This window comes from Triturus cristatus, chromosome 7 (genome assembly GCF_964204655.1).
Source record: "Triturus cristatus chromosome 7, aTriCri1.1, whole genome shotgun sequence".
Taxonomy (NCBI): Eukaryota; Metazoa; Chordata; class Amphibia; order Caudata; family Salamandridae; genus Triturus; species Triturus cristatus.
Window position 1 is genome coordinate 1,621,270,464 of NC_140590.1, and position 26,735 is coordinate 1,621,297,198.

At 47.8% G+C, this 26,735-nt stretch overlaps 1 protein-coding gene across 1 annotated transcript in view; it reads left to right on the plus strand.

The window, feature by feature from the left end:
* RAD21L1 (RAD21 cohesin complex component like 1) overlaps positions 1-26,735 on the plus strand; it is a 1,288,752-nt gene that overhangs the window by 364,006 nt on the left and 898,011 nt on the right. Inside the window, exon 5 of the mRNA XM_085619570.1 lies at positions 1,438-1,541. Within this exon, the coding sequence (XP_085475696.1) occupies positions 1,438-1,541 (104 nt within the window). The remainder of the gene's footprint in view (positions 1-1,437; positions 1,542-26,735) is intronic.

The following is a 26,735-nucleotide window of genomic DNA, read 5'->3' on the forward strand; positions in this document are numbered from 1 at the left end:
TGGCTTCCTACTGACAACAGCAGGGTTTTGCCAGTGCTAGACTTGCTCCTGGTCTTAAGGCGGGGGGATGAAAAGAAGTAGTCATGTGACTGGCAAACTTGTATCTTGAGTGGTACTCTGTGTCTCTTTCCGATCCCAGATGAAGTACAGAGTCAATGGATAAGAGGTCCAGTAGTTATGCTACATTGAGGGAGGAGTGTCGCTTGCAGGAAGCCAGGACAACCAAAGCACAAGCTTCCTACCTTTAAGCCACTCTTCCATTCTACATTTTGTACAATGTTTTTGGAATTTCCCATCCAATGCTGGATTTTTGTAAAGCTGCAGAAAAAGGCTTACATATAATGATCAATACATTGTTAATTATCCTTAGTGCAAATTTGCTCGATATTAATCAGTCTTCTGAGTTGTAACTAGCACAGGTAATTGGAGTGGTCAGTTGGGTTATGAGAGCCAAAAGGCTATTTTTTGGACAAATTGTGACTAAGCAGAATATAGAGGCCTATTCAACGCACCACCCAAACATCTAGACTTCTGGCTCAACACTCCAGTAACAGCAGAATGAAACAAGCAATCATGGTATTGTAAATCGTGCTACTCACCTGTGAGGGTCTCATGTCGCTGGAGGGGGGTGTCAGCAGATCTTTTTAGCCGAAGACCCAGGTCTTGAGTCTTCCTGAAGGTGTTCAGAGAAGGGACGCGTCTGATGTCTGCCTGGAGCTCGTTCAAGGCCTTGGCCGCAATGTAGGAGAAGGATCTTCCGCCTCCTCTGGCTCTGTGAATGCGCTGGGTTTCAGCCAGTGCGAGGTTGGAAGATCTTCCTTTTGGGTACGTGGAATTTGATTCTGTTGTTGAGGTATTTGGGTCTGGTGTTGTGCAGGCATTTGTAGGCATGGGTTAGGATCTTGAAGGTGACACTTTTCTCCACGGGGAGCAAGTGGACCCTTCGTAGGTGTTGGCTGATGTGTTCGTGCCGGGGGATGCCGAGGATGAGTTAACATGTTTTCAAAGAATGTCAACTTGCATAGGCATTTACTATGTTCTCCATAGGATGAGATTGACCCTGCACATGGAGTCCAAGCTGCCAATGCTCATGTACCATGCTACACACCACATGGTTCCACACAAACAAGTATGTGAGTCATGGGGTACTGGTGGGATTTTATATGAGCCAGCATGCCATCTCTCATAAGTGCAAGCCTACAATTAATTGTATATAGCTGTGTACAGTTAGCAACCATGTGTCATTTACTTCCATCTCTCTATAGTTATCGGTTTGCTAGGAAGCCAACGGACTTTGAGTTTTTGAATAATTGTTTTATTGCAGGTAACACTTTCTTTTTCATTGTGGAAGTCATATAGGTTAGACTTAAATTCTCGCTTTCTAAACATTTTTGTTGCATTTCATTACTAGTTTAAATGATTTCTCCATTTTCTTAGTGCCATTGATGTTGCCGAACACTTTGCATTGAATCAGAGCAAAGTTGAAGATATCACACTTAGAGAAGCTTATGGTGGAGACATTCTGCATGATGGTAGCTTTGGTAAGATTCCAACCAGTACTTCTTTTTTGCCTTTACATTGTGTAATTACACCTACTAGCAGTTATGTTTCCATTCTTCAGTGAATAAGCATATTTGAGCAATTTGAATCATTAAATTTATATGCAGTAATAGAACTGTCCATTTGACCATATGCTTTTCTTGAGTTAAGTTTTCATGTGCTCCACAAGTTCCCACACAATATAATATTTGTTTCTCCATCATGAATTCCATAGTAGAGGTGTGCCAGTTGGTATCATCCAGGACAAGTGAGGTTCTCCATCTTTCTTAAAGTTCGTTTTTGTTTAACTCCATTACAAAGTATAAGTGAATCATGTATGGGTCCAAAATACTTTATTCTCCAGTATTTAGGGTGTCTTTCATAGATTCACATGCCTGAATCATTCCCCGTCGTCGGAGTGGGAGTCCCACGGTACATAAAAAAGCAATAATTATGCATATAATAACCAAAAAACCTTGGTAACATGAAACCAGGAAGTAAAGTAGCCTAAGCTACAAGGAAAAAACTTCCACACCTATGACTATCACAGTCATTATGTACAGTCCAAACTGTAGCCAATCAGGCGACAGCACCCAACAGAATGTTCTCATCAGAGGCTCAGGCTCTCAGATTTTCTACCGCACGTCGTATGAAGGGAGTCTCCCTGAGCTCTGCTCAGTACTTCAGTTTTTTCTGGATTTTTGCTTATCTTCATGATGTCAACTTCTAAGAGGTTTCTCTTTAGGCCTTGTGAATCTTGTGGGAAGCTCCGGCTGTTCTCTGAAGACCCCCACAAGAAGTGTATTTACTACCTCTATCCGGAACATGAGGTGAGGGATTGTAAGATCTGCAGGACCTTCCCTCAGAAAACCCTCAGGGATAGAGAAGGGCACCTAATTCTGTGGCTACAGAAGATCAAGGACAAGGATAACCCTTTATCTAAGGTGGAAAGTGCAGCCTCTTATCTCCTGGGGCAAAGGTGTTGAGAAAAGTTCAGCCTGCTAAAGGCTCTGGCTTGGCTTCTACTTTTTCTTCTTCAAAAAAGGCTTCTCCACCTTCCAAGTCTAAGCCTACTACGCCCCCGAGAAAGACAGGAAAGTCTCTGACATCTAAAAGACTTCCTGACAAGGAATTCCCTCAGCAGAAAATGCCGTCGTCTACGGCGTTGTCGACGATTGTCGTCGACGCTACATCTACGTCGACTGTTACATTCTAGTCTCCGAGACCGAAGATGATCATGACATCGGCTTCGTCTCCGTCAACGCTGGTCTCCGTGGCTGTTAGACCCATCTCGTCGACGAAGGAGATTACATCTCTCGTCGACGGTAAGTACAAAGAAGATCTTGTCGACGACTGCTGCATCGACGGCCACCTCGTCGACTAAGACTTCCTTGTCGACGGCCACCTCATCGACGAGGACTGCCGCGTCGTCGATGGCTGCCTCGTCGGCGAAGACTGATTCGTCGTCGACTAAGATTACCTCGTCGTCGACGACCTCCTAGTCGACAAAGATTGCCTCGTTGACGGCTAACTTCTCGTCGACGAAAATTGCCTCTTCGTCAAACAGCTTCCTCATCGACGCTCACTTTTTTGGCGCCACCACCATCGTCGACGGTCCCGTCGATGGCACACCAGTCGACGCCTATTTTGTCTTCCTGTACGGATTTACAAGTTTGGTCTGCAACATCGGCTACTGCTTCATCCGTCCTGCCTTCGACGGCGGCTTCTCTACTACAACGTCGTGGCTCCTCATTGGAAGCCCTGTCACCATTGAAGCTGCCTGAACATTTATTAGATTCTGAGGAGGAAGAAGAGGAAGACTAATCTGGAGAGGATGATAGATTCCGCACAGCTAGGAGTCCATCAGAACTGTTTATAAAATACCAGGATGACGACCTGGAGGAAGAACCATGTCCTCAAGCTCCAACTCCTGTCACAGTTCCCTCAGCACAAATGCCGTTGGAATTGCTTAACAATTTGCAATATATGTTGCAGGACTATTATCGTTGTTTTCCTCCATCGGGATCGGCGGAGTCTCTTCCATCCACGCCTATGCCAAGGGTTCCTATAACCTCTTTACAATCTCCCAGACCACCTTCTCCGCTGCCATCTCGTCATTCCCATGATGCAAATGCAACAGATGACCGGGAAGAGGGAGAGGTGGATGACCAGTCAGTGCTATCGGAGTGGGACGAATACCAAATCCAAACTCCGTCACCGTCGGCTCCAGCCCCCGTGGACTCTCCTCCGGTGGATATCGAAAGTTTTCATCTCCTTTTGGAGAGGGCAACAAAGAGATTTCTCATCCCTACGGAGGCAAAGAAAGATGAGTGCTTTCTTTACGATTTTAAGGACCAACTGCGAAAGCAGATCAGGACAATTCCCATTGTAGATTTTATCTGGAAGGAAGGATTAAAAATCATGGCGACACCAAATTCTCTACCAGCAGTCTTGCCTCGTTTGGACAAAAAATATAAGGCGCCAAGTGATTTACCGGCATGCCTCATCGGCCAGCCGAAAGCTGACTCTGTCATCGCCCAAGCGGCGCAGAGATGGGCCAGGAACCCCTCTTCACATATATCTGCTCCGCCTGACAGAGAATATACCTCTACTGAAATCATCGACGCAGCCGTGGATGTGGCATCCACAGGATTTAGACAATTGGCGGGTGCAGCAGTATTGAGGAGACAAGGTTGGCTGAAATCAACATCTTTCCGCCAAGAGGTCCAAACTAAGATTATCGATATGCCGTTTGATGGGAAGTCTCTGTTCGGGCAACATGTTGATGAGGCCCTTCAGGCTATTAAAAAAGATAGAGACGGCGAGGTCTCTTGGTAGCCTGCAATTTCGTAAGTTGTCCGTTCTTGGTGCCAAAGGGTGTGGATCCTTCTCCAACAGGGGAGGGTATAATCAACAACGATCTTATCAAACCTCCCAAACTAATCAAAGGTTCCAAACCTACAGACAGCAATCTTATGGACAGCGAGGTAACTCCTACTCGCAGTCAAGAAGGAAGCAATCCTTTCGTGGACTGGAGTCCAATAAAAAACAATGAGGTCAGCCAACTGCCACCATCTCTGCCGTTGCCCCACTCAAAAATTTGAGGAAGAATATCCCACTTTTACTCGAACTAGTCCAGAATTACTACAGACAAGTGGGTTTTGGATATAGTAGCCAGAGGACATGCTCTGGAGTTCACAAAGATTCCTCCAACTCTCCTCCCAAAGGACCACCTCCTGCTTATCTCAAGGACCTTTTTTCCCAAATCTGATGATTCGGAAGGGAGCAATCGAAAAGGTCCCTCCGTCACAAAGAGGAACAGGATTTTATTCGAGATTTTTCCTCATTCGAAAAAAGTCGGGAGAATGGCGCCCAATTCTCGACCTTCGCGTCCTCAACAAATACCTAAAGAAGTTATCCTTCCGAATGTTAACACTTCAAGAAATTCTACAATTGCTTTCGGCGGGGGATTACATGGCCACCCTCGACCTCCAAGACGCTTATTTTCATGTACCCATCCTACTCAGACACAGAAAATTTCTACGGTTCAGAGTGGCTGGCAGAGACTTTCAATTCAGAGTCCTTCCATTTGGTCTTCGTTCAGCACCCCGGGTATTTACAAAGGTCATCGCGCCAGTGACCGCACACCTTCGTCTGCAGGGCATTCAAATTTTCCCTTACTTGGACGACTGCCTTATCAAGGCGAATTATTTTCAAGCCACAACCGCACATGTTCAGAAGTGTCTACTACTTTTCCAGTCTCTGGGTCTTTCCATAAATTTCGAAAAATCTCATCTGACTCCATCACAGAGAAAGACCTTTCTAGGAGCAACACTGGACACAAAACTGACCCAGGCCTTTGTCTCAAAAGAAAGACAACTCAAGATCTGCAATCTCGGTCGCTCCTTGCTGTCAAAAGAGTGCGTTTCAGTCCGTTTGTACAAGTCCTTCCTAGGGATGATTTCTTCTTGCATCCCTCTGATACCCAACTGCCGTTACAGAATGAGGCCACTGCAGGAGGAACTCAACCTTCAATGGCTCCAGATTTCGGGATCGTTCGAGGACATCGTTCGCATCATTCTTCGGATGCGGGAAACCTTTAATTGGTGGAGCCAAATAAAGAACTTAAGAGAAGGATGTGCATTTCTTGTCGAAATGCCGGATTTCACCATAACAAAAGATGCTTCCCTCGAGGGATGGGGGGCGCACCTTCAAGGGATGACTGTCAATGGCAGGTGGACTTTCCAACAAAACAGGTGGCATATCAACCTTCTGGAGTTACGAGCCATTTTCTTGGCTCTGAAATCATTTCGAACCATCATCAGAGGAACCTCCGTACTAATCCGAACGGACAATACGACAAGTATGCATTACTTGAACAAACAAGGCGGGACAAAGTCAGCCCTACTATCTCAGCAAGCACAAGAGATTTGGGACTGGGTGATTCGTCACAAAATCAGCCTCACAGTCATTCATGTCCCAGGAGTCACCAATGTTCTGGCGGATTCCCTCAGCAGGTCCACAACATCAAACCACGAGTGGGAACTACATCAATCATCCTTAAACAGTGTTTCGACAATGGGGCCACCCCGATCTAGACCTGTTTGCAACCAGCCAGAACCGCAAATGCCCATCCTTTGCAAGTTGGGTTCCCCACAAAGACTCATTTGGAAATGCGTTTTCGATGAATTGGTCGCAGATATATATGCCTATGCTTTTCCACCAATTCCGTTGGTTCCACGAGTTCTGCGCAAGATCAAGAAGCAACCTTGCCGCATGATACTCATTGCTCCCAGGTGGCCTTGCCAATACTGGTTTACGGACCTTCTCCTCCTCTCGTAGTGCGAGCCCATCCAGTTTCGACCAATTCCAAACCTTCTGTCCATCCAGAACGGACAAATCTGTCACCCGGACCCAGCATCGCTGAGATTAGCGGCATGGCTCCTCAACACCTTGAATTTGCACACCTAGATATCCCTGCGGACTGTTAGGAAGTTTTGGCTAATGCTCGAGCACTTGCTACGATTAAAACTTACAAACTAAAATGGAAGAGGTTTTGCATGTGGTGTCAATCTGTCAATATCCACCCTATTCAGGCAAGACCAGAAAAAATTCTACCATTCTTTCTTCATTTAGCAAGTTACGGCCTCTCCCATTCTACTCTAAAGGTGTTCTTGGCGGCAATTTCAAGGTTTCGGCAGGATGGTGCTAACTCTCTTTATTCAAATGGAGTCATTCAACAATTTTTCTAGGCGTTGTTTCGGATGTTCCCCCCCCCTATTCGACGTCCACCTCCTTCTTGGCACCTTAATGTAGTGCTTACACAACTAATGCGACACCCCTTCGAACCTATTCACAAAGTGGACTTAAAGTTCCTTTCTTGGAAGGTTTCCTTATTATTGGCTCTAACATCAACAAGGAGAGTTAGTGACCTTCAAGCGTTCACTATTCATCCACCTTTTCTGCAATTTACATCGAAATCTGTAGTGCTGCGCACTAACCTAAAGTTCATGCCAATAGTCCCTGCGGATTACCATCTTAATGAACCTATAATTTTAAAGACATTTTTCCCAAATCCGCTCACAGCTGCAGAAAGGGCTTTGCATTCCCTTGATATCAAAAGATGTCTCAAGTTCTACTTACAACGAACAGCAACAATACGCAAATCAGACCAACTGTTTGTGGCATATGGTAAACCGCGCCAAGGACATTCTGTCTCAAAACCAACCATAGCTTGTTGGATTTCTGCTGCAATTTGCTTATGCCATGATCAAGCGGGAAGACCATTGCAGGCAACCCCAAGAGCGCACTCTACAAGAGCAATTTCTTCATCTACCGCTCTTTTTGCCGGTGTGCCGCTTCACCAGATCTGTAGAGCAGCAACCTGGTCCAACAGACACACTTTTACCAGGCACTACTGTTTGGAAGCCGCAAGCGATGCAGATGCATCAGTGGGACAAGCTGTTCTCCGTAATCTCTTCAAATAAGTTGATCCTCTGTTCTCCCTCCTCCACTATGCTCTTTTCTATAAGACGCTTACTGTTCTGTCTCTTAAAATTGTTCTGCATATGTTGAACACAGAGGTATTAATCTATAATTATACATTTTGATGATGTGTATTTACTATGGTACAAAAGGAGCGTCTTATGAGCATTATGTTATGTACTGCTATCCACTCTGATTCAGGCATGTGAATCTATGAAAGACACCCTAAATACTGGAGAAGAACAATAGTTACTTACTGTAATCTGTGGTTCTCCAGTATTGGTGTCTTTCATAGATTCACATGCAACCCGCCCACCTCCCCTCAGTGGCTTTTAGGCTATTATGCTTTGGTTCACTCCTGTGCGAGAAAATCTGAGAGCCTGAGCCTCTGGGAAGAACATTCTTGTGGGTGCTGTCGCCTGATTGGCTGCAGTTTGGATTGTACATAATGACTGTGATAGTCATAGGTGTGCAAGTTTTTTCCTTGTAGCTTAGGCTACTTTACTTCCTGGTTTCATGTTACCAAGGTTTTTTGGTTATTATATGCATAATTATTGGTTTTTTATATACCGTGGGACTCCCACTCCGACGACGGGGAATGATTCAGGCATGTGAATCTATGAAAGATACCAATACTGGAGAACCACGGATTACAGGTAAGTAACTATTGTTCTTCTATTCTAGGGGATACTCCTCAATAGTCATAAGTAGTGAATTAGCCCCGTCCATGTGCGGGATCCCAGAGCATATAGCTATATGTATATATATGTGTGTGTATATATATGTGTGTGTATGTGTACATACATATACAGGTGTATGCCCATACCATAAAGTATATAATACTTCCAAACCCATACATCTACATATGTATGCCTACCTCCATATATGTAAACATGCAGCCCCAACAACAATCCAAAACCAGGACAAACAGCCAAAATTACATCAGTTTTACATGTATGAAAATAAGCCTTTCAAAACTCCTTGTAATAGAGACCATACACTGTAATGGTTTCATACCTTTATTTTCCAGAAAAAGGATGAACATGTAATTGTAGGCAGTTTGGCCCATAGACTGCATAAGACGAACTGTCCTGGTACAGAAAAGAGAACTGGCATCTGCCTTTAAGGCTTCCAAGATTCTAAACACTTTGCCTTTAAGAACTCCAGGGAACACTCTGCTCCCAGCATGCCCCACAGGTGACAGTTAGGTCAGTTCTTTTTTCCTACTCCTTCTGTGAGGATCCTGAAGCTTGAGCTCGACAGTTTTCTGACTATTCTGTCAGGAATTGTTTTTCTTCTTGGTTTCTTTTTGCGGTTCCTGTGCTGGCAGAGGTTTATCATCGTTTTTTGACAGAACATCTTTATATTTTCCTGTCAGAATGCCGGCTCTTTTCCGCAAATGTCCAGCCTGTGGAAAGAAGATGGCCATCTCTGATCCACACTCTGTGTATCGCCTGTCTTCCTTCCAGTCACAAGATAGACTCTTGTTATCACTGGCAGAAGATTTCTGCAAGGACTCTTCGCAAAAGAGAGAGGATTTGCCTTCAAGCTGTCCTGGAGAGAGGAACAGCCCGGTTGGAAAGTGGCCTTGCATGTCAAGAGCCCTCCTCATCAGGAACATCCACACCAGCATAATTCTGTCTCTGCAACATCGAGGAAAAGGCAGATTCCGGAGTGTTCCCCCTTCGACGTCATTACCGCCGTCGAAGAAGCGGCCTACACCGTCTCCGACGTCGAGACGCTGTGAGTCTCCGTCATCGAGAAAGGCCTCCACGTTGAAGCATACTGCCCCGGGCTCGAGGTATGTTCAAGATGTGGGTCGATTGACGTCTAAACACCCATCGACGTCGAGGCACTCTCCGTCACCTCCTCGTATGTTGACGTCGAAGTTTGCAGACGGCTAAGGAGTCTTGAGGTCAGTCGACGATGAGAGCGCTCGGTGTTGAGGACAGCAAGGTCCCTAACTCCTTCCAGGCGTCACCCCATGTCAGGGGAGAAGCACAGGTCGATGTTGAGGGAGAAGCATGGGTCGACGTCAAGGCCCTCTACGTCGAGAGATAAAGAGCCTGATGTTGCCTCGGAGGAGGTTAGAGCTGCATCTCAATCGCCCTCAAGGTCTGGATCGTCGTCAGGACTAAATATTGTCCAAGTCTCCCCGGAGGGCTCTCCGGTGGTTAGTGAGGAGGCACGACATAGAAAGTCTAAGCTCTCAGTAGCCCGGTGTTGGATTTTTCCCATACCTATTCTCCTTCACGTCTGTCAAGGGATTCTCCATCCCATAATGAGGCTCCAAGAAGAACACCACGAAGATCAAGATCACCATCTGTGGTTTCTTCCAGAAGGAGGAGTCCGTGCAGATCACACTCTCCACATACCCACCATGTTCGATCAAGGGACAGATCTCACTCTTATCATTCTTCTCTGAAGAGAAGGTGACAGAGGTCTCCCACCTGGTCTTCTTCCCCCAGGTCTTCGCTCATAGATTATTCTCTAACATTTACGACTACACCTCCTGCCAGAGTGTCGCTAATTGATGATCTCAGCACGTTCAATGAGGTTCTCTGTAGAGGAGCGAAGAAGTTGAACATCACTATGTTAGTTCCTATTGTTACCTCCTCAGTAATTTTCGAGACTCTCCATCACCATTCTTCAGTCCGGCCTTTGCTTCCTCTTGTCCCTGGCCTTATCGAACTGGCTACACAGACTTTCTTGACACCAGCAACAGTGGGCTCTGTGCCCTCACGGATAGCGACGAAATACAAGGCTCCTGACCAAGATCCGTTATTTCTTCGATCTAATCCTCCTCCGGATTCCATCTCTGTGGCGGCAGCTAGGAAGACGCACTCATCTGTCTTCCTCCTCAGCGCCCCCGGATAAGGATAGCAAATTGATGGACTCTATAGGTAGAAGGATGTGCAACATGTCAGCATCTTTCATGAAGGTTGCCAGTGCCTCCGCTCTGCTGGGGAGGTATGATAGATCCATGTGGGATTCTCTGAGCTGCTTTGCGGACAAACTACCAAAAGAGGATCAGCAGGACTTAAAAGAAATACTGGAAGAGGGAGGTCTAGTGGCGAATCAGGTATTTAGTGCTTCTGCTGATCTGGTTGCCCACGGGTACTCCCATGGTATCTGTTCGAGGCGTTCTGCTTGGTTACGTCTGACTGGCCTTAAACCCGAGGTTGAACGGAAGATCACCAATCTGCCTTTCAATAGGTCTTCTCTCTTTGGGCCGCATGCGGACGACGAAATGGCGAAGATGAAAGCTGAATTGTACATGGTGAAAGCTGTGGGGCTTGAGAAACAGAAGGAATTTGGCAGACTTTTTTCGCTCCTATGATACACGCCCATTCCAAAAGAGGGGTCAAACCCCTCAGTGGTTGTCTCAGTCACTAGCAGCAGCAGAGGTCTCATTTTCAGCAACAGAGACCAGGTAGAGGAAGAGGGAACAATAAGCCGCAGACCTCTACCTCAAAGCAGCCATCGAAGCAATGAGAGAGTGCTTCCTCTAAACATGTTGGCCACTCCGGTAGGAGGAAGTATCGCAAGTCATCTGGAGGAGTGGAGACATATAACCGCCAACAAATGGGTGTTGAATATTGTCAAGAATGGATATTTGCTACGGTTCAAGGCCCCACCACCTTCGGTTCCTTCGAGCGGAGGATTCCGCTTGTGTCATCACGTTCTACACGAGGAAGTAAACAGTCTTCTGCAGAAAAAAGCCATAGAATACGTTCCTGTTCCTCAGAGGCGCCAGGGGATATACTCTCGATATTTCCTGGTCGAAAAAAGAGGTCCGTCAGTGGAGTACAGACCAATTCTGGACCTACGCATCTTGAACAAATATATCCGAAAAGAAAAGTTTTGGATGCTTGCCCTGCACCAGATCTTCCCACATTTACACCAAGGGGACTGGATGTGCTCCATAGATCTGCAAGACTCCTATTTCCACATTCCGGTGTCCAGGAAACATCAAATTTCACCGTTTTCAAATTGCTCTACGCCATTTTCAGTTCCGAGTCCTGCCATTCGGTCTCAAGTCAGCCCCACCGACATTTTCAAAGTGCATGGCAGTGGTGGCGGCTTTTCTCCGCAGGCGGAAAATATTCATTTATCCGTACCTAGACGACTGGCTCCTGAAGAGATCCACTCCATCTCTACTCCAGTTGCATCTCTCCGACAGTCTCCAATTACTACACAAGTTGGGTCTACGAGTAAATTTCAAAAAATTGATTCTCAATCTGACCCAGAAAATTCACTACCTAGGTTCGACGCTGGACACCGTGGAGGCAAGCGTGTGTCCTTCGGCAGAGAGATTTTCATCGATCAGGGTGAAATGCTGAGATCTTCTGCAGTCACACCACCCGACGGTCAGACAAGTGTCCTCTCTCCTGGGATCCATGGCTTCCTGCATATTCATCGTCCCCAATGCCAGATTGCACATGCGTCCCCTGTAGTAGGCTCTGGAAGACCAGTGGGTGCAAGCCTCAGGCAGTTGGGAGGATCGGATTACTCTCCCACAGTCTGCCAGGGACTCCATCAGGTGGTGGACAGAGAGGTCTAATGAAAGGTGTTCCCTTCCATCAAGAGACTCCGACTCAGACCATAGTTACAGACGCCTCACTACAAGGTTGGGGTGCTCCTATGGATCACCTTCAAGTGCAAGGGCTATGGTCGGACACAGAGAGGGGATATCATATCAACTTGCTGGAGTTGAGGGCTATCCAGTTAGCCCTCAAGTCCTTCTTTCCGTCCCTTCATTCCAGCTCCCTCTTGATTCAGACAGACAACACCATGACAATGTTTCATCTGAACAAGCAGGGAGGCACCAGGTCCAGAGTTCTGTCCCAGGAGGCACAAACCATTTGGAAGTGGCTACTGGCACGACTCCTCACCATCACGGCAGTTCATGTGCCAGGCGTTCTAAACGTTCAAGCGGACTGCCTCAGCAGAGAGTTCTTAGAAGCGCACGACTGGGTGCTAAACTCCGAGGTGGCTCAGGATATCTTTCGAAGATGGGGAGTACCGGACATAGACTTGTTCGCAGACGCAACAAACGCCCCGTCTACGCATCCAGGTTTCACCAACCAGGTTTAAGCGGGAATGTTCTGTTGATAAAATGGTCTCGGAGCTTACTCTACGCTTTTCCTCCGCTGCCTCTCATTCCAGCAGTGATCACCAAGTTCTGCAAGACCAACTCCAGGATGATTCTGATCGCTCCGGAGTGGCCGTGACAGTGGTGGTACCCGGACTTTCTACAACTCTCCGAGGTTCTACACCAGAGATTGCCTTGCTGTCCGGATCTGCTGTCCAAGAGTCAGGGGAGAATGTTTCACCCCAACCTCTCTTCACTCAGGCTGACAGCATGGCTCCTGAAGTCTTGCAGTATGGACACTTCGACTTGCCAGCGGACTGTATGAACATCCTTAAGGAAGCTAAGAGACCTTCCACCAGGGCTTCCTATGCTTTCAAATGGAAGCGTGTTACATATGGTGCTTGAATAATGGTCATGATCCGGTTAGAGGACAAGAACTGGTAATTTTGCAGTATCTTTTACACCTGGCTAAGTCGGGCTTGCAGTTCACATCTATTAAGGTACACTTAGCAGCAATAACGGCATATAGGAAGTCACCCACGGAGGGTTCTTTTTTCCAGATGCCAGTGGTGAAGGATTTTCTAGAAGGGTTGAAAAAGGTGTATCCACCAGTACGAGCCCCTTCTCCTCCATGGGAGCTCAATGTGGTCCTTACCAAACTGATGGGTGCACCTTTTGAACCAATGCACAAGTCCTCCCTGCAGCACTTGTCCTGGAAAGTGGCTATTACATCAGCTCGTAGAGTCAGCGAGTTACAAGCTTTGTGTTTTTAAGGAGCCCTACACTGTTTTTCATTCAAATAGGGTAGTTCTCAGAACTCATCCTAGTTTTCTGCCGAAAGTGGTCTCAGATTTCCATATTAACCAGGGGATCACCTTGCCTACTTTTTTCTCTAATCCTTCTACCCCTCCTGAAAGGGCCCTACACTCGTTAGACCTTAAGAGTGTTGAAGGTTTATCTGGACAAGACCAAATGTATAAGAAAGACGGACCGATTGTTTGTCAACTACAGTCTTGTTAATACAGGTTTAGCAGCTTCTAAAAGGTCCATTTCAAGGTGGATAGTTTTTTTTTTTTTTTTTTAAAGTTCCAAAACCTTTATTATCACCTGACAGTCATACATCTCACGCCTACAACCTCACGGGCCGGCTCCAGATAACATTTCCCACCGTATTTCACCATCCTGTACACAGCCATGTGGCCGACAACCCGGAGGTCCGGCGGCAATTACCCGTTGATCAAACATAACAGTAGAACTATAAAATGCACCATGAACCCCGGGCAACTAGCCGAGCACCATGTCCATTAGGCGCAGCTGCTATGTGCGCTACCTGCAATTCGGAGGTGCAAGTGTCCAGGAGCATAACCCCCCATTGCAGTCCACTATCATCGCACTCCTGAGGGGCAAACACTCAGACCCCCCCCTAGTTGACCTCTACAGCCCCTGAGTCAGCCACCACCTGCCCCTGGTTTTCCCCCTCCGCGGAGGCGGTATAGGCCTCCAAATACTCTTTAAACGGGTCCCAAATGTCCCTAGCTCTGCTAGTTAATGGTTGCGTCTCAGCGTAGATAGCACTCTGCTCCTGACAGTACAAGAGATCCCCTATCCATTCCTTAAATTTCGGTGCATGCCCTCTGCCCCACCTGCATGCAACTCTCCGCTTCGCCAATAATAGTGCAATGTTCCCCAATTTGCGCGTCAGCTTAGGTATCGATACCGTATAGCCCAACAGCATCACAAGCGGATCTAACTCCACCGTATCCCCCAACATAGCCGTCAACGCTGTATGCACCTGCAGCCAGTAATCTGCCACTCTCGGACACAACCACGCCAAGTGCAGGAAATCTGCTCCTTCCGCCTGGGACCTCTCACACCTGTCGTTGTCCGAAAGGCGAAATCTAAGCTTTTTAACTGGCGTGTAATACATTCTCTGTAAGAACTTGTAATGGATAATACGCAGTCGGCTACTGGAGGAGATCTGGGAGGTGAGCTCGCAACAATACGTCCATTGCTTCTCCGTTATGTCTCTGCCAAGCTCGATTCTCCACTGCTGGAGTGCCCTACAGTCCAAACTTCCACTGTGCGCCCGAATACTGCTGTATAGTTGAGAGACTAAATGCCTACCATCTGTAGACGTAAGCAGGACTTGTAGAGGCCTCACTACAACGGGTTCCTCCGGGAAGCGCGGTAATATCTTCCGCAGCCCCTGCCGCAGCCGGACATAGTAAAAGACATCCAGCGGAGTAGGCTGATATCCACCAAACAACTGCTCTTTCGTCTTGAACCGACCACTAGCAAAGAGGTCGCCCCAATGCCGAATTTTTATTCTAGCACACAGCCCCTGAAACCCTCCTTCCTGCAACAGCGACAAGTCCGGGTGATAAACCAGCGGCAACGTTGGAGCATACATAAAGCTAAGCGCCAGACGACGTAGTATACGCTGCCACGCATCTATCGTGCACGGCACCGTAGTAAATGGCATGTCAAGGGCTCGGATTGGGCCCTGAAGAATACCAGTCAATGGTAGGGGTCGGGATAGCCAGTCCTCCACCGCCAGCTGCGGCAGGAATGGCGCAGGTGCAAACCAATGGTATGCAAAGTGGGCCTGCGCACTCAGATAATACTCCAGAAAATCAGGAACTTCAAATCCACCAGATTCGTATGGCCGAGTGATAACCGACCATGCCAGTCGAGGCTGCTTACCAGCCCAGAACAGCCGCAATAATTCGGAACGCAACGTTCGGAAGAAATACGCACCCGGATAGTACGGGATGTTCTGGAAAAAATATAAAAAACGAGGTAATACCACCATCTTGATCAGCGAGGCCCTGCCCGCCATGGTAAGCGGAAGAGACACCCAGCGAGTAACATCCTCTGCCAGCTTAGTTATGGCCGTACCGTAATTCAGCCGCACCGTCTCCTCCCGGACCTTCGAAATCTGGACCCCCAAATATCTGAGATCCGACTCACACCATTCTAGCGGGTAGTCCAGAGGAAAGCGAGCCACTGCACGCGTCAGGGGAAAAAATTGCGACTTCTTCCAGTTTATTTGAATGCCCGACAAGCGCCCAAACACCAAAAATTCTCGGAGCAACGGATTAAGGTGAACCTGTGGATCCACCACATACAACGTTAAGTCGTCAGCATAGAGAGACACATCAATCTGCCGTTGGTAACATTTAAAAGCACTCTGTTTATGCAATTGGCGGATACGGCACGCCAGAGGTTCGATCGCAATAGCGAATAGCAATGGGGAGAGCGGGCACCCCTGCCTGGTACCCCTAGTCAGCAGAAACGAGTCGGACACCTCACCATTAATTAGCACTCTCGCTTTCGGGTCAGTATAGAGCAATTTGATCCATGCAACAAATATTTTGGGAAAGCCCATCCTGTACAAAATGGCAAACAGGTAATTCCACTCAACCGAGTCAAATACCTTGGTGGCATCAAGAAATACAGCTGCTACGGGCAGTTCCGGCGCTATCGTATTTATCAAGGAGAAAAGCGTACGCAAATTGCTAGCAGTCGAGCGACCCGGGACAAACCCCGACTGATCTGGAAGAGCAATTTTTGTCATAAGCAGGGAAAGCCTAGTGGCCAGCACCTTCGCCAGAATCTTTGCGTCACAATTAATTAGGGAGAGCGGCCTATATGAATCACACTCTGCTGGGTCTTTTCCTGGCTTCAACAGCGAGGTGATCAGTACCTCCCTCATTGTCCCCGGCAGCACTCCCACCTCCAGTGATTCCTCATACACCTCCCGAAGCACCGGAGCCATGACATCAATATAGCATTTATAGAATTCCGCTGGTAGTCCATCAAGCCCTGCCGCCTTACCATTACTCAGAGACATAATCGCCTCCCGTATCTCATCCAGTTCAAATGGAGCCCCGAGAAATTCCCTATGGTCATCGCTTAACCAACATAACGCCACATCATCTAGAAAGTCCCCAAACACCGCCTCCCCACCACTGCGGGCTTCATATAATTCCTCATAATGCGCAGTAATTTGACCTAATATTCCCTTCGTATCTTGATGTAGGGTCCCTCCCTGCTCTCTGATCTCTAGAATATGTGTGGGTCCCCGTGCATGCCTAGTAATCTCCGCTAAGGCGCGACCTGGTCTCTCTCCTTCACAATATCGGCGGGCTCGCCAATATCGGCCCCTGAATTTGGACTCCCTATCTGCTTCCTGCTCGTACAGCGTGAGCCGTTCTCGGAATTCCTTATGGGTCGGACCCATCGGTTCCCGGGCCATCCTGGTTTCCAGCTCCGCTAGTTCAGACTCTAATTTGGTGAGCGAGCCTCGTATTGTTTTTAGGACACCAAAGCTCTTAGATATGTAGTACCCCCTGACCGTCACCTTAAACGACTCCCAGATGGTCTCAACACTGTCCACCGACCCCTTGTTGCGGGGAAAAAACTCCGCTATCTCGTCCCCCAATTCCGCCTGAAACACCGGATCCAATAGTGCCGTGGGTTGCATACGCCACCTGGGTGCTGCCCTACAGTATTCCGGGATCGCCACCTGCACCAATACCGGACAGTGATCCGAATACGACCTCGGTAAGTGCGCCACTCGACCTAGATCCACCGCCAAGCCAGTAGACAGAAAACAGTAATCTAGCCTGGCCCAAGAGTTAGCATATGTTGTGAAGTGCGTCCCCTCCCGGACCCCAGGATGCACAAACCTCCAACTATCTACGAGTCCCCCTTCTGCCACTATTCCCGCCATGACGTCCCTCGCTCCCTTATGGTATTGCGGGCTACCATCCGACCTATCGAGCCCTGAGGTCATTGTGAGATTAAAATCCCCCCCCCCCATATGACATGCATGGAACCCGTGTTCAGTATCTTGCCCCATAGCATGGTGAAGAAGGCAGGCGAATCCACATTTGGCCCATAGCAGTTTACAATTGTGACCGTATCAGTACCAAGTCTGCCCCACAACAAGACAAATCTCCCTTCCTTATCCGTAAGGTCACCCAGCATCACAAACGGCACCGCCTTCTTGATCAGTATCGCCGTTCCCCTGGCATACCCTGAATACGAGGAGAAGCTCCGCACTGCCGCCCATTTGCTGGCAAAAGTGTAAGTGGCCCGGGGACTATGATGCGTCTCCTGTAACAATGCAATTTGCACCTTATGCTGTTCCAGATAAGCCACCACCCTCCTACATTTCCTGGCGTCATTTAACCCCCGGACATTCCAGGTTGCGATAGTGACGTGTGACTTACACGCTTTGTCAGCCATGCGTCGTTAACCTCCCAAGAACCAAAGCAGTCACCCAGATCTGCCTGCAATGACCACCCCGGGTGCCTACCACCCAACAATAGCCCCCCTCTTCCCTATCAGATCGAATATTCAGAAGTGGCCCTGTCCGTAGCGTATCATACTCCAGCCCATGCCCTCCTCCATAGACAAAAAACCCACTCCCAGTACTATTCTCTCTCGCCCGTTCTGGAACTCCAAACATACAAACCATAGCAACATCCCGTGTTCCCACCCTCCTCCCACTGAAGCAAACCCCAACCTGCCAGTCCTGGAACCCCCCCTTCCCGCCCACAATTGCCCCAAACATCAGGGCAAGTACATTCCCCAAACCCCAAACATATACTAGGGTATTTCCCATCCGGAAGCGAACCTAGGTGGCACCACCAGTTCCCTCCCCAGAAACGCCAGCCTGGCCACACATTGTGCAGTCCAGCTAGACGAAACGAGGAGGCGTCCGGCGCTAGAACTGGATCCACCCGGGTCCCACAATAAGCAAATCTCTGCCTCCCTTATCAACAGCCAACACTGTGCCACACCCCATGCAATCTTAAAAGGATTCTCCTGCTGTGCCAGCGCCCCACAACCCAACGCCACCCCACCATGCTCGCAGCCATGCAGCCCCCAGGCCTAACCAGCCCCCCAGCGCAATGTCTCACAGCCGGCAACACCAGTCCCAATTCTCGGGGAACCCCCTCATCTGCACATGTGGTCTAATATGCCAGCTACGGTCACCCCACTCACAGTTCAACGTCCACCAGCTCCTCACGCCCAGGGTCCTCGTCGTTCCCAGCTCCAGCCTCTGATCTGCGGGAGCGCTTGTACTGTTTGATGAAGTCCTCCACCAACTGAGGATTCGTGAAGAACTTCTGCCTCCCCTGGTATGTGACCCGCAGGCGCGCCGGGTAAAGCAGTGCATAATCCAATTGCAAGTCTCGTAGTTTCGCCTTGACTGCTATAAATTTCCGACGTTCCTCCTGCACCATCGGTGTGAAATCTGGATACAGCGTGAAGGAGTTGCCATCGTAGGATAACGTGCGTGTACTCCGTGCGGCCCTCAAGGCGGCGTCCCGGTCGCGATAATTGAGCATCCGGGCAATGATCGGCCTGGGCGCCGCTCCCGGCTTTGGTCTGGGGCCCAGGGCACGGTGCGCCCTCTCCACAATAAATTGGGGAGAAAAAACGTCCGATCCAATCGCCGCCACTAACATCTTCTCCACGTATTCCTCCATTTTGCCCACATTCGTCGACTCCGGAATACCTACGATGCGTACATTATTCCGCCGACTTCGCGCTTCCAAATCCTCATTCTTAGCAGCGATAAGGCGCAGCAGATTGTCCATTCTGGATAACTGTGAGGTGTGCTGCGTCACCGTATCTTCAGTGTCCGATATCCGCTGTTCCGCCCCCGTGATCCGTTCCTCTTGGACGTCCAACTTCTGCACCACCGCATCCATACGGGACGACATTCTGTCCACTTTATCAGCAATCGTCGCAAACCCCTGACGCATCTCTCGCAAGACATCTTGTAAATTGGGCGCCACATCTGCCGAACCTCCTGCCGGTACCGGCGGCTCCGCCGGACCACGAGTCTCTTCCACAACCTTGAGCGGCTTCTTACTAGCCTCAAACGTGAGTTTGGGCTGTTTCGCATCTGTCCTGCCCATGCTGACCTCCGGTCAGTTCTCTCCGCCAGCAGCAGCAGACGACCCCCCAGGACCAGAAGCAGCGTCGACGCTCCCTCCGCACTTCCCTGGAGCTCCTGTCCCTCTGCACTCCGCAAGCCCAGGCTGTCAGTATACTCGAGCGCCGTGTAGGAGGCCAGCCGCCACCAGCTTCACCCTCCTCGCACTCTCACCAGTCTCCACGGTCGGCCGGCAGCAGCGCCAGCACACCAGGGAAGCAAGCCACGTGCAGTCCGTGCCACCGTCCTGTACAGCACCCCCGATCTCCTCTGCGGTCACCAGCAAGGCAATGCGCAACTCAGCACTCCAAATCACCTCCTGGGTACGCAGCCGCACTCAGGGGCTTCCAGCTCCTCCAGTCCCAGTGTCCCAGCCCAGTGTCTGCTCACTCCCTCGGCCGTGCTCCAGACCGGCCTTCCTCGGTGCCTGGGGGGGCCTCCGCTCCGTGTCGTCCGTAATGCCCGAGACAGGGGGGCGGGGGGGCAGGGGGGGGCGACACCACTCACCCCTACGCAGTCACGATATCGCTCGACTTCCCCGCAGCAACCCGCCACCAAGCACCCCCGGGAAGCGACGAAAATAGCGCTCTTCCAAAAACGGATGGGGGGGGGGGGGACTCCCCGTCAACCAGCGCCTCCAGCTCCTTCAGCAGATCCCTGATCTGTCCCGCTCCGCAGCCATCGCCAAGGCGCCGTGTCTCTCGGATGTGTCGTTCCCGGTCCCAGCGTCCACGGCCTGCAGCCGTTATCGCAGCCCCGGTCTCTCCTACCAGCGTGATCCGGCAAGGCAGCCCCGCTCTTCTGCGCCACTCGCGCGCCGCCGACAATGGGGCGTCGTTCTCCGGCACCGGCCGTCTGTTGTCCTTCAGCCGCGGCCAGTACCCTCCGGTCACCTCACCACTGCTCCTCTCTGTTTCGGCACCCAGGTGTCCCAATTAAGGATAATTTAGCGGATAATAACCGCCGGACAGCGGGAGCCCTACACGAAGGCTGCCATTCACCAGTGCGCCACCTAGCGCCCCCTCTCAAGGTGGATAGTTTCCTGCATTTCTTTGGCTTATCAGTTGGCTAATAAGTCTCTTCAGGGCAGGTCTAAAGCACATTCAACCAGAGGAAAGTCCTCTCAGGAACATTCCCATAGCAGAAATCTGCAAAGCAGCTACATGGCGGTCTATTCATACCTTTTCTCGCCATTACTACTTAGAATCAGATGCTCAGACAGATGCTCAAGTTGGGCGTGCATCCCTGAGGAATTGTTTTGTTGTATGTTTGTATAAACTGTATCATTGTTTTTGTTTTATTCCTAGTGCTGGATTGCTCGTCCGCAAAGTGTGTGGTATGGGCTTGCTATTCTATTCACTGCTTAGGACTATTGATGAGTATCACCTGGAAGAGAAGGAGAAGTTACTTACCTGTAATCCTAGTTCTCTTCTAGGGGTATACTCATCAAAGTCATAAGTACCCCTCCCTCCTCCCCGGACGAGCAATGTTAGTACAAGGTTTAAAGTGGCTTAGTTCCCTCTTACAAAAAGAACTGACCTAACTGTCACCTGTGGGGCATGCTGGGAGCAGAGTGTTCCCTGGAGTTCTTAAAGGCAAAGTGTTTAGAATCTTGGAAGCCTTAAAGGCAGGTGCTAGTTATCTTTTTTGTACCAGGACAATTCTTCTTATGCAGCCTATAGGCCAAACTGCCTACAATTACATGTTCATCCTTTTTATGGAAAATAAAGGATTCCGGCATGAAACCATTACAGTGTATGGTCTCTATTGCAAGGAGTTTTGAGAGGCTTATTTTCATACATGTAAAACTGATGTAATTTGGGGTGTTTGCCCTGGTTTTGGATTGTTGTTGGGGCTGCATGTTTACATATATGTAGGCAGGCATTTATATGCAGGTGTATGGGTTTGGAAGTAATATATACTTTATGGTCTGGGCATACGTGTGTGTGTGTGTGTGTGTGTGTGTGTGTGTGTGTGTGTGGGTTTGTGTTACTATCCTTGTGGGGACTTGGGTGTGATAACACACTCGCTCTGTGGGGACTTGAGTGCACTGTGGGGACTTGAACCCAGGTCCCCACAAGGCAATGTCTTCTAAATGATAAAAAATGACTTCAGGAACATCTGTGCCAATTTTTACAACTTTTGAAAAAATTACCTTGTGGGGACCTGTGTTTCATCAAGTGTGTTTATATTTCTGCTCAGCTCTGCCCCTGTAGACAGGAGGTGGTACTGCAGTCTTAAACACACTTTGCATTTAAACACACTTTGCTAACTAGAAACACTCAGTAGCAGCAGAAAGGACAGACATTTCAAAGGAAAAGCTTCATAACTTGTGTTTATCCAAATATTTTTCATCCATGTTAAACTTTTCTCTATTCATTAAAAATAAAACTTTATTTACATGAAGCTATTGATGTTAGAATTGTTGTATCTAAACATTATAAGAGGTTTTATGAACATTGCTAAAAGTGGTTTGGGTCAGTTTCAAATCCCAACATTCTTTGCTGTTGCCGCTTGATCCTTATTTGTAACTAAACAATGATGGTGCACTGCACTGTGATTCAGTATAAACTGAATTGATCATTTTTGTGCACATAACCTACAGGCATCAATGCCTATTGTTAGATTTTAGATGTCTGTACCAGGAATTCAGAATGTTTATGTTGCTTGTCCTCAGTTTACATATTTATATGCACAATGTACTATGTTCTTTTAGATGATGGCTAGATAAGTGAGTGACTAGGCTTCCACTTAGCTAAGGGTCACGTACTTGCAGACAGCAAATTGAAGTATGTTCTTATAAAATTAATTGAACTTCTTAAAAGATATATTCAAACTTCATCATAATATGCAATTACATTTGAATCATTTAAATTGCTTAATATAAAAACTGTTCATAAAGCTTTACAAATAAGCATTGGCAAATCCAATAGGTCTCACCTATGTGATAGCTATTGGCTTTGGCAATGGGTTTTAGCCACGTTGTATACCACTGGGGCTGCTGTTCAGCAAGACTAAATGTTAGTGGCATGGAGTGGGGTGGTGTAGGGTAGACAGGAGAGGGGTAGATTGAGGTATAGCGGAATAGGGTAGATTGGAGTAGAGTGGAGTGTGGTAGACTGCCATACATTGGAATGGGGTAGAGTGGGGTAGAATGGAGTGGGGTGGATTAGGGTAGAATGTACTGGGGTAAATTAGAGTGGGGTAGTTGGGTAGATTAGCGTGGTACATTGGAGTGGGGCCGATTGAATTGGGGTGGAGTGGCGTAGATTGGGTGGCGTGTGGTAGATTGGGGTGGGATATGGTAGACAGGGGTGGAGTGAGGTAGATTGGAGTTGAGTAGATTGGAGTGGGGTAGATAGGAGTAGGGTAGAAGGAGTAGATAGGGTGGATTGGAGTGGGCAGATTGGACTGGAGTGGGGCAGATTTGAGTGGCATGTAGTAGTATGGAGTGAAGTGGAGTGGGGTATATTGGCTAGAGTAGAATGGAATGTAGTAGATTGGGGTAGAGTGGCGTCGAGTAAATTGAGTGGACTGGAATGTGGTAGATTTGAGTGGCATTTGGTAATATGGAGTCAAGTGGGGTATGGTAGATTGGGTAGACTAGAATTGAGTTTGGATGGTTGGGGTAGAGTGGACTGGAGTGGGGCAGATTGGGTGGATTGGATTGGACTGGTGTGGGGTAGATTTGAATGACATGTGGTAGTATGGAGTGAAGTTGAGTGTGGTAGAGTAAACTTGTGTGTGGTGGATTGGGGAAGAATGGAGTGGGGTGTATTGGGGTAGATTGGAGTGGAGTGGGGTAGACTGGAGGGAAGTTGAGTAGATTAGAGCGTAGTGGGACAGATTGGGTGGATTATAGTAGCGTAGAAAGGAGGGTACATTGGAATAGATTGGAGTGGTGTGGGGTGGGGTAGACTGGGATGGGGTGGGGTAAATGAAGACAATGTGGGGTAGACTGCAGTGGGATAGATTGGGAGTGGTGTGGAGTTTGGCAGAGTTGGGATATCTTGGAGTGGAGTAGATTGAGGTAGATTGAAGTGGGGTAGATTGAATTGGGGTAGATTGGGATGGAGGGGGATACTGTGGAGTGGGGTAGATTGGAGCATAATGTGATAGATTGGAGTGGAATGGGATATATTGGAGTGGACAGGGGTTGATTGGAGTGGACTGGGATAGATTGGGGTCGGGTGGGATAGATTGGGGTGAGGTAGATTGGAGTGGAGTGGGTAGATTGGGGTGGGATATTTCATGGTAGATTGGAGTGGAGTGGGTTAGATTGGGGAAAAGTGGAGTGTAGTGGATTGGGAAAGATTGGAGTGGGGTAGATTGAAGTGGTATATACTGGGTAGATTATGGTAGAGGAGATTGGAGTGAATTGGTGTAGGTTGGAATGGAGTGGGGTAGTTTGGAGTGAGATAGGAGTTTGGTAGTTTGTAGTGGGGTACATTGGAGTAGAGTAGGCTGGAGTGGAGTTGAATAGATTGGCGTGAGGTAGGTTGGGATGGGTGTGGTAGATTTGAGTGGTGTAGATTGATCAGGGTAGGGTAGTTTGGAGTGGAGTAGATTGGAGTGGAGGAGATTGGGGTAGATCGGAGTGGGACATATTGCATAGGGTAAATTGGAGTACACTAGTTTGGGGTGGAGTGGGGAGGGATACATTGGCGGGGGTGAATTGGGGTAGAGTGGATTAGATTGGTTTGGAGTGGGATAGATTTGAATAGCAGGTGGTGGTATGGAGAGAAGTGGACTGGGGTAGATTGGGTAGAGTGGGTTGGAATGTGGTAGATTGGGGTACAGTGGAGAGAGGGATATTGGGTGGATTGGAGCGTGGTATATTGTGGTAGAGTGGAGTGGAGTAGATTGAAGTGAGGTAGAGTGGAATTGGAAAGACTGGAGTAGAGTTACGACTGGAGTGGAGTGATATAGATTGGGGAAGAGTGGAGTGAGATACATCGGAGTGTAGTATAATGGGGTAGAAAAATCCTGGTCTTAAGTAGGCGAAACGAGGAGAAATACTTTATTTCTCCTCATTTTAGCTTTTTCCATGTGTTCTGCCTTGTGCAGCACACATGGAAAAAGCAAAATGCCATGGTTTGTTCATGTACAGGAAGGTGTTCCTTCATGTGCATGAACAAACCTTTTAAAAAATGCCAATATGTAACTTTCATGTGTGCTGAACGAAACAGCACACATGAAAGTTACAAAATGGTATTTTAGATTTGTTTATGTGCCGGAAGGGGCACCTTCCTGTACATAAACTACCCTCCCTGCACACAGACACCCTTGCAATCTGGTGCAAGGGTGCCTGCTTTGGTGCTAAGTCGCGACACTTAGCACCATCGCAGGGGGAAACGTCAGGCTGCACCACATTCTTGAGAATAGGGTGCAGCCTCGCGTTTCTGAAGTGGCGGTGAGAGGCGTTAAGCCAAGGAGGCTAATGCCTCCCACCGCCACTTCATTGAGAATATCCCCCACTGCTTGTTAATTCAACCTCTTATCCAGTCTGCAACTGCACTACTGGATAAACTATATACTGAGCAGGATTGTTTGAAAGTGTCACAGGAGGAATTACACAGTCTCGCAAATTGCATTTGCATATAACAATTTGCAGCAGTTCCCTTAAAATACAAGTTTTCTGCCATTAAATAAGCTGAATCGAGCATAAACACAGTTCACACCACAAATTGAATTTTCATTTTACGCTCAAATGATCACGGATATTGGCTTGGAGCCAATTGAGAAGAACATGAGGAGTAGGACTGACCACAAAGTCGCTACTAGCCCAGCAGATATTCTGGAAACAATGTGTCTTATGTGAAGGCAGATATCAGACACCGTTCCTTGAAGAAATTCCACATTGCTTGACGTTCCCAACATTATTGGGCACATTAAGGTTTATGTCCTGAAACTACTGAGAAAATGTGTTCACATATGGTCATATAATGCAATGTGAACAAATGAGCCTGTCCTCGGACAATTATATCCTGGGAGGTATCCAGAGTGAACCCAGAGATGGGAATAATGCCCGATAATTAGGTTATTGTGAGAGTGCAACTTCTATGATCATTACGCAGAGGCATTAAATAACACACAATGTGAGGCACCAAGACACATCTGCATAAGTGGCAGATATTGCAGTACCTGCTGAGTATCAAAAATTCCTACATATATGGTTTTGTGTTATTGCACTTTCTTATTTTTCCCCACTATACTGGCGCACATCATTACCCTCCCACCACAACTAAGATATTGAGAAATAGGTGAAATTGTATAATTACCATGCTGACCTAGTGAATTTAAAATATGGAATTTACTATATTTTTCAGAGAATCCCAAGGACTCCACTTGGAAAGATAGATTGTATATTGCAATTGAATTACAGCTGATATGAGTGAATTATATATGAAAGTGATATATAACTTTTCTAAGGTGAATGGCTTTTTAAAGGTGTCTGTGAGGGAAGCTGCAGTAGTTTTTGTTAGTTCTGAGCTACATCCCTTCCAGGACTTTCAGATTTATAAGCCAATCGTGGCCTATATTTTTAGCGTTCTCCCGCTTTAAAACCTTTTAGCTATTTTAAAAGAGTGACCACTCCAGAGACTGTAATCAAAGAAGATTTTTTTTAGTTTTTATCCCCTTAACATCTTTCTTTCTTAGTTTCATGGCAGGTTTAGGTGAGGGGTGGTCTTTTTCTTTTTCAAGTCTCCCACTTGTCAATGTATAGCTTCTATACGTTACACATACTGGGGAGGGTATATTTTGGTTGTACAAGTAAAATGGCGTACTTTAAAATTTCACTGGGTTATTAATTAGTTTTTTAACTGTTTAGGGACTGTCTCACTGCATCTCTTATTAGGGTTGGAATTAACTAAGTGTTCAGCATTTAAGATACTTCAGATCGAGAACGCTCTTTCTTTCTGCCTCCTCCTAATATGGCATACAGGAACGTTTGCAAGAGTTTGAGCTGGAGTGGATGTGTGCTCGTGTGAAATAATTTTCGTTGGTCAGATGCAATGAAACATGGTGGTGTTCAGTGCACAGCTTGGCAAGATTAAATGTGGCCTGCAGAGGCAGTCTTTGCTGTCTATTTCTGGCTCCTCTTTCAGAGGTATGCTGTTATTGTGAAAGTGTATCAACCCTCCATTTAGCACATCAAGA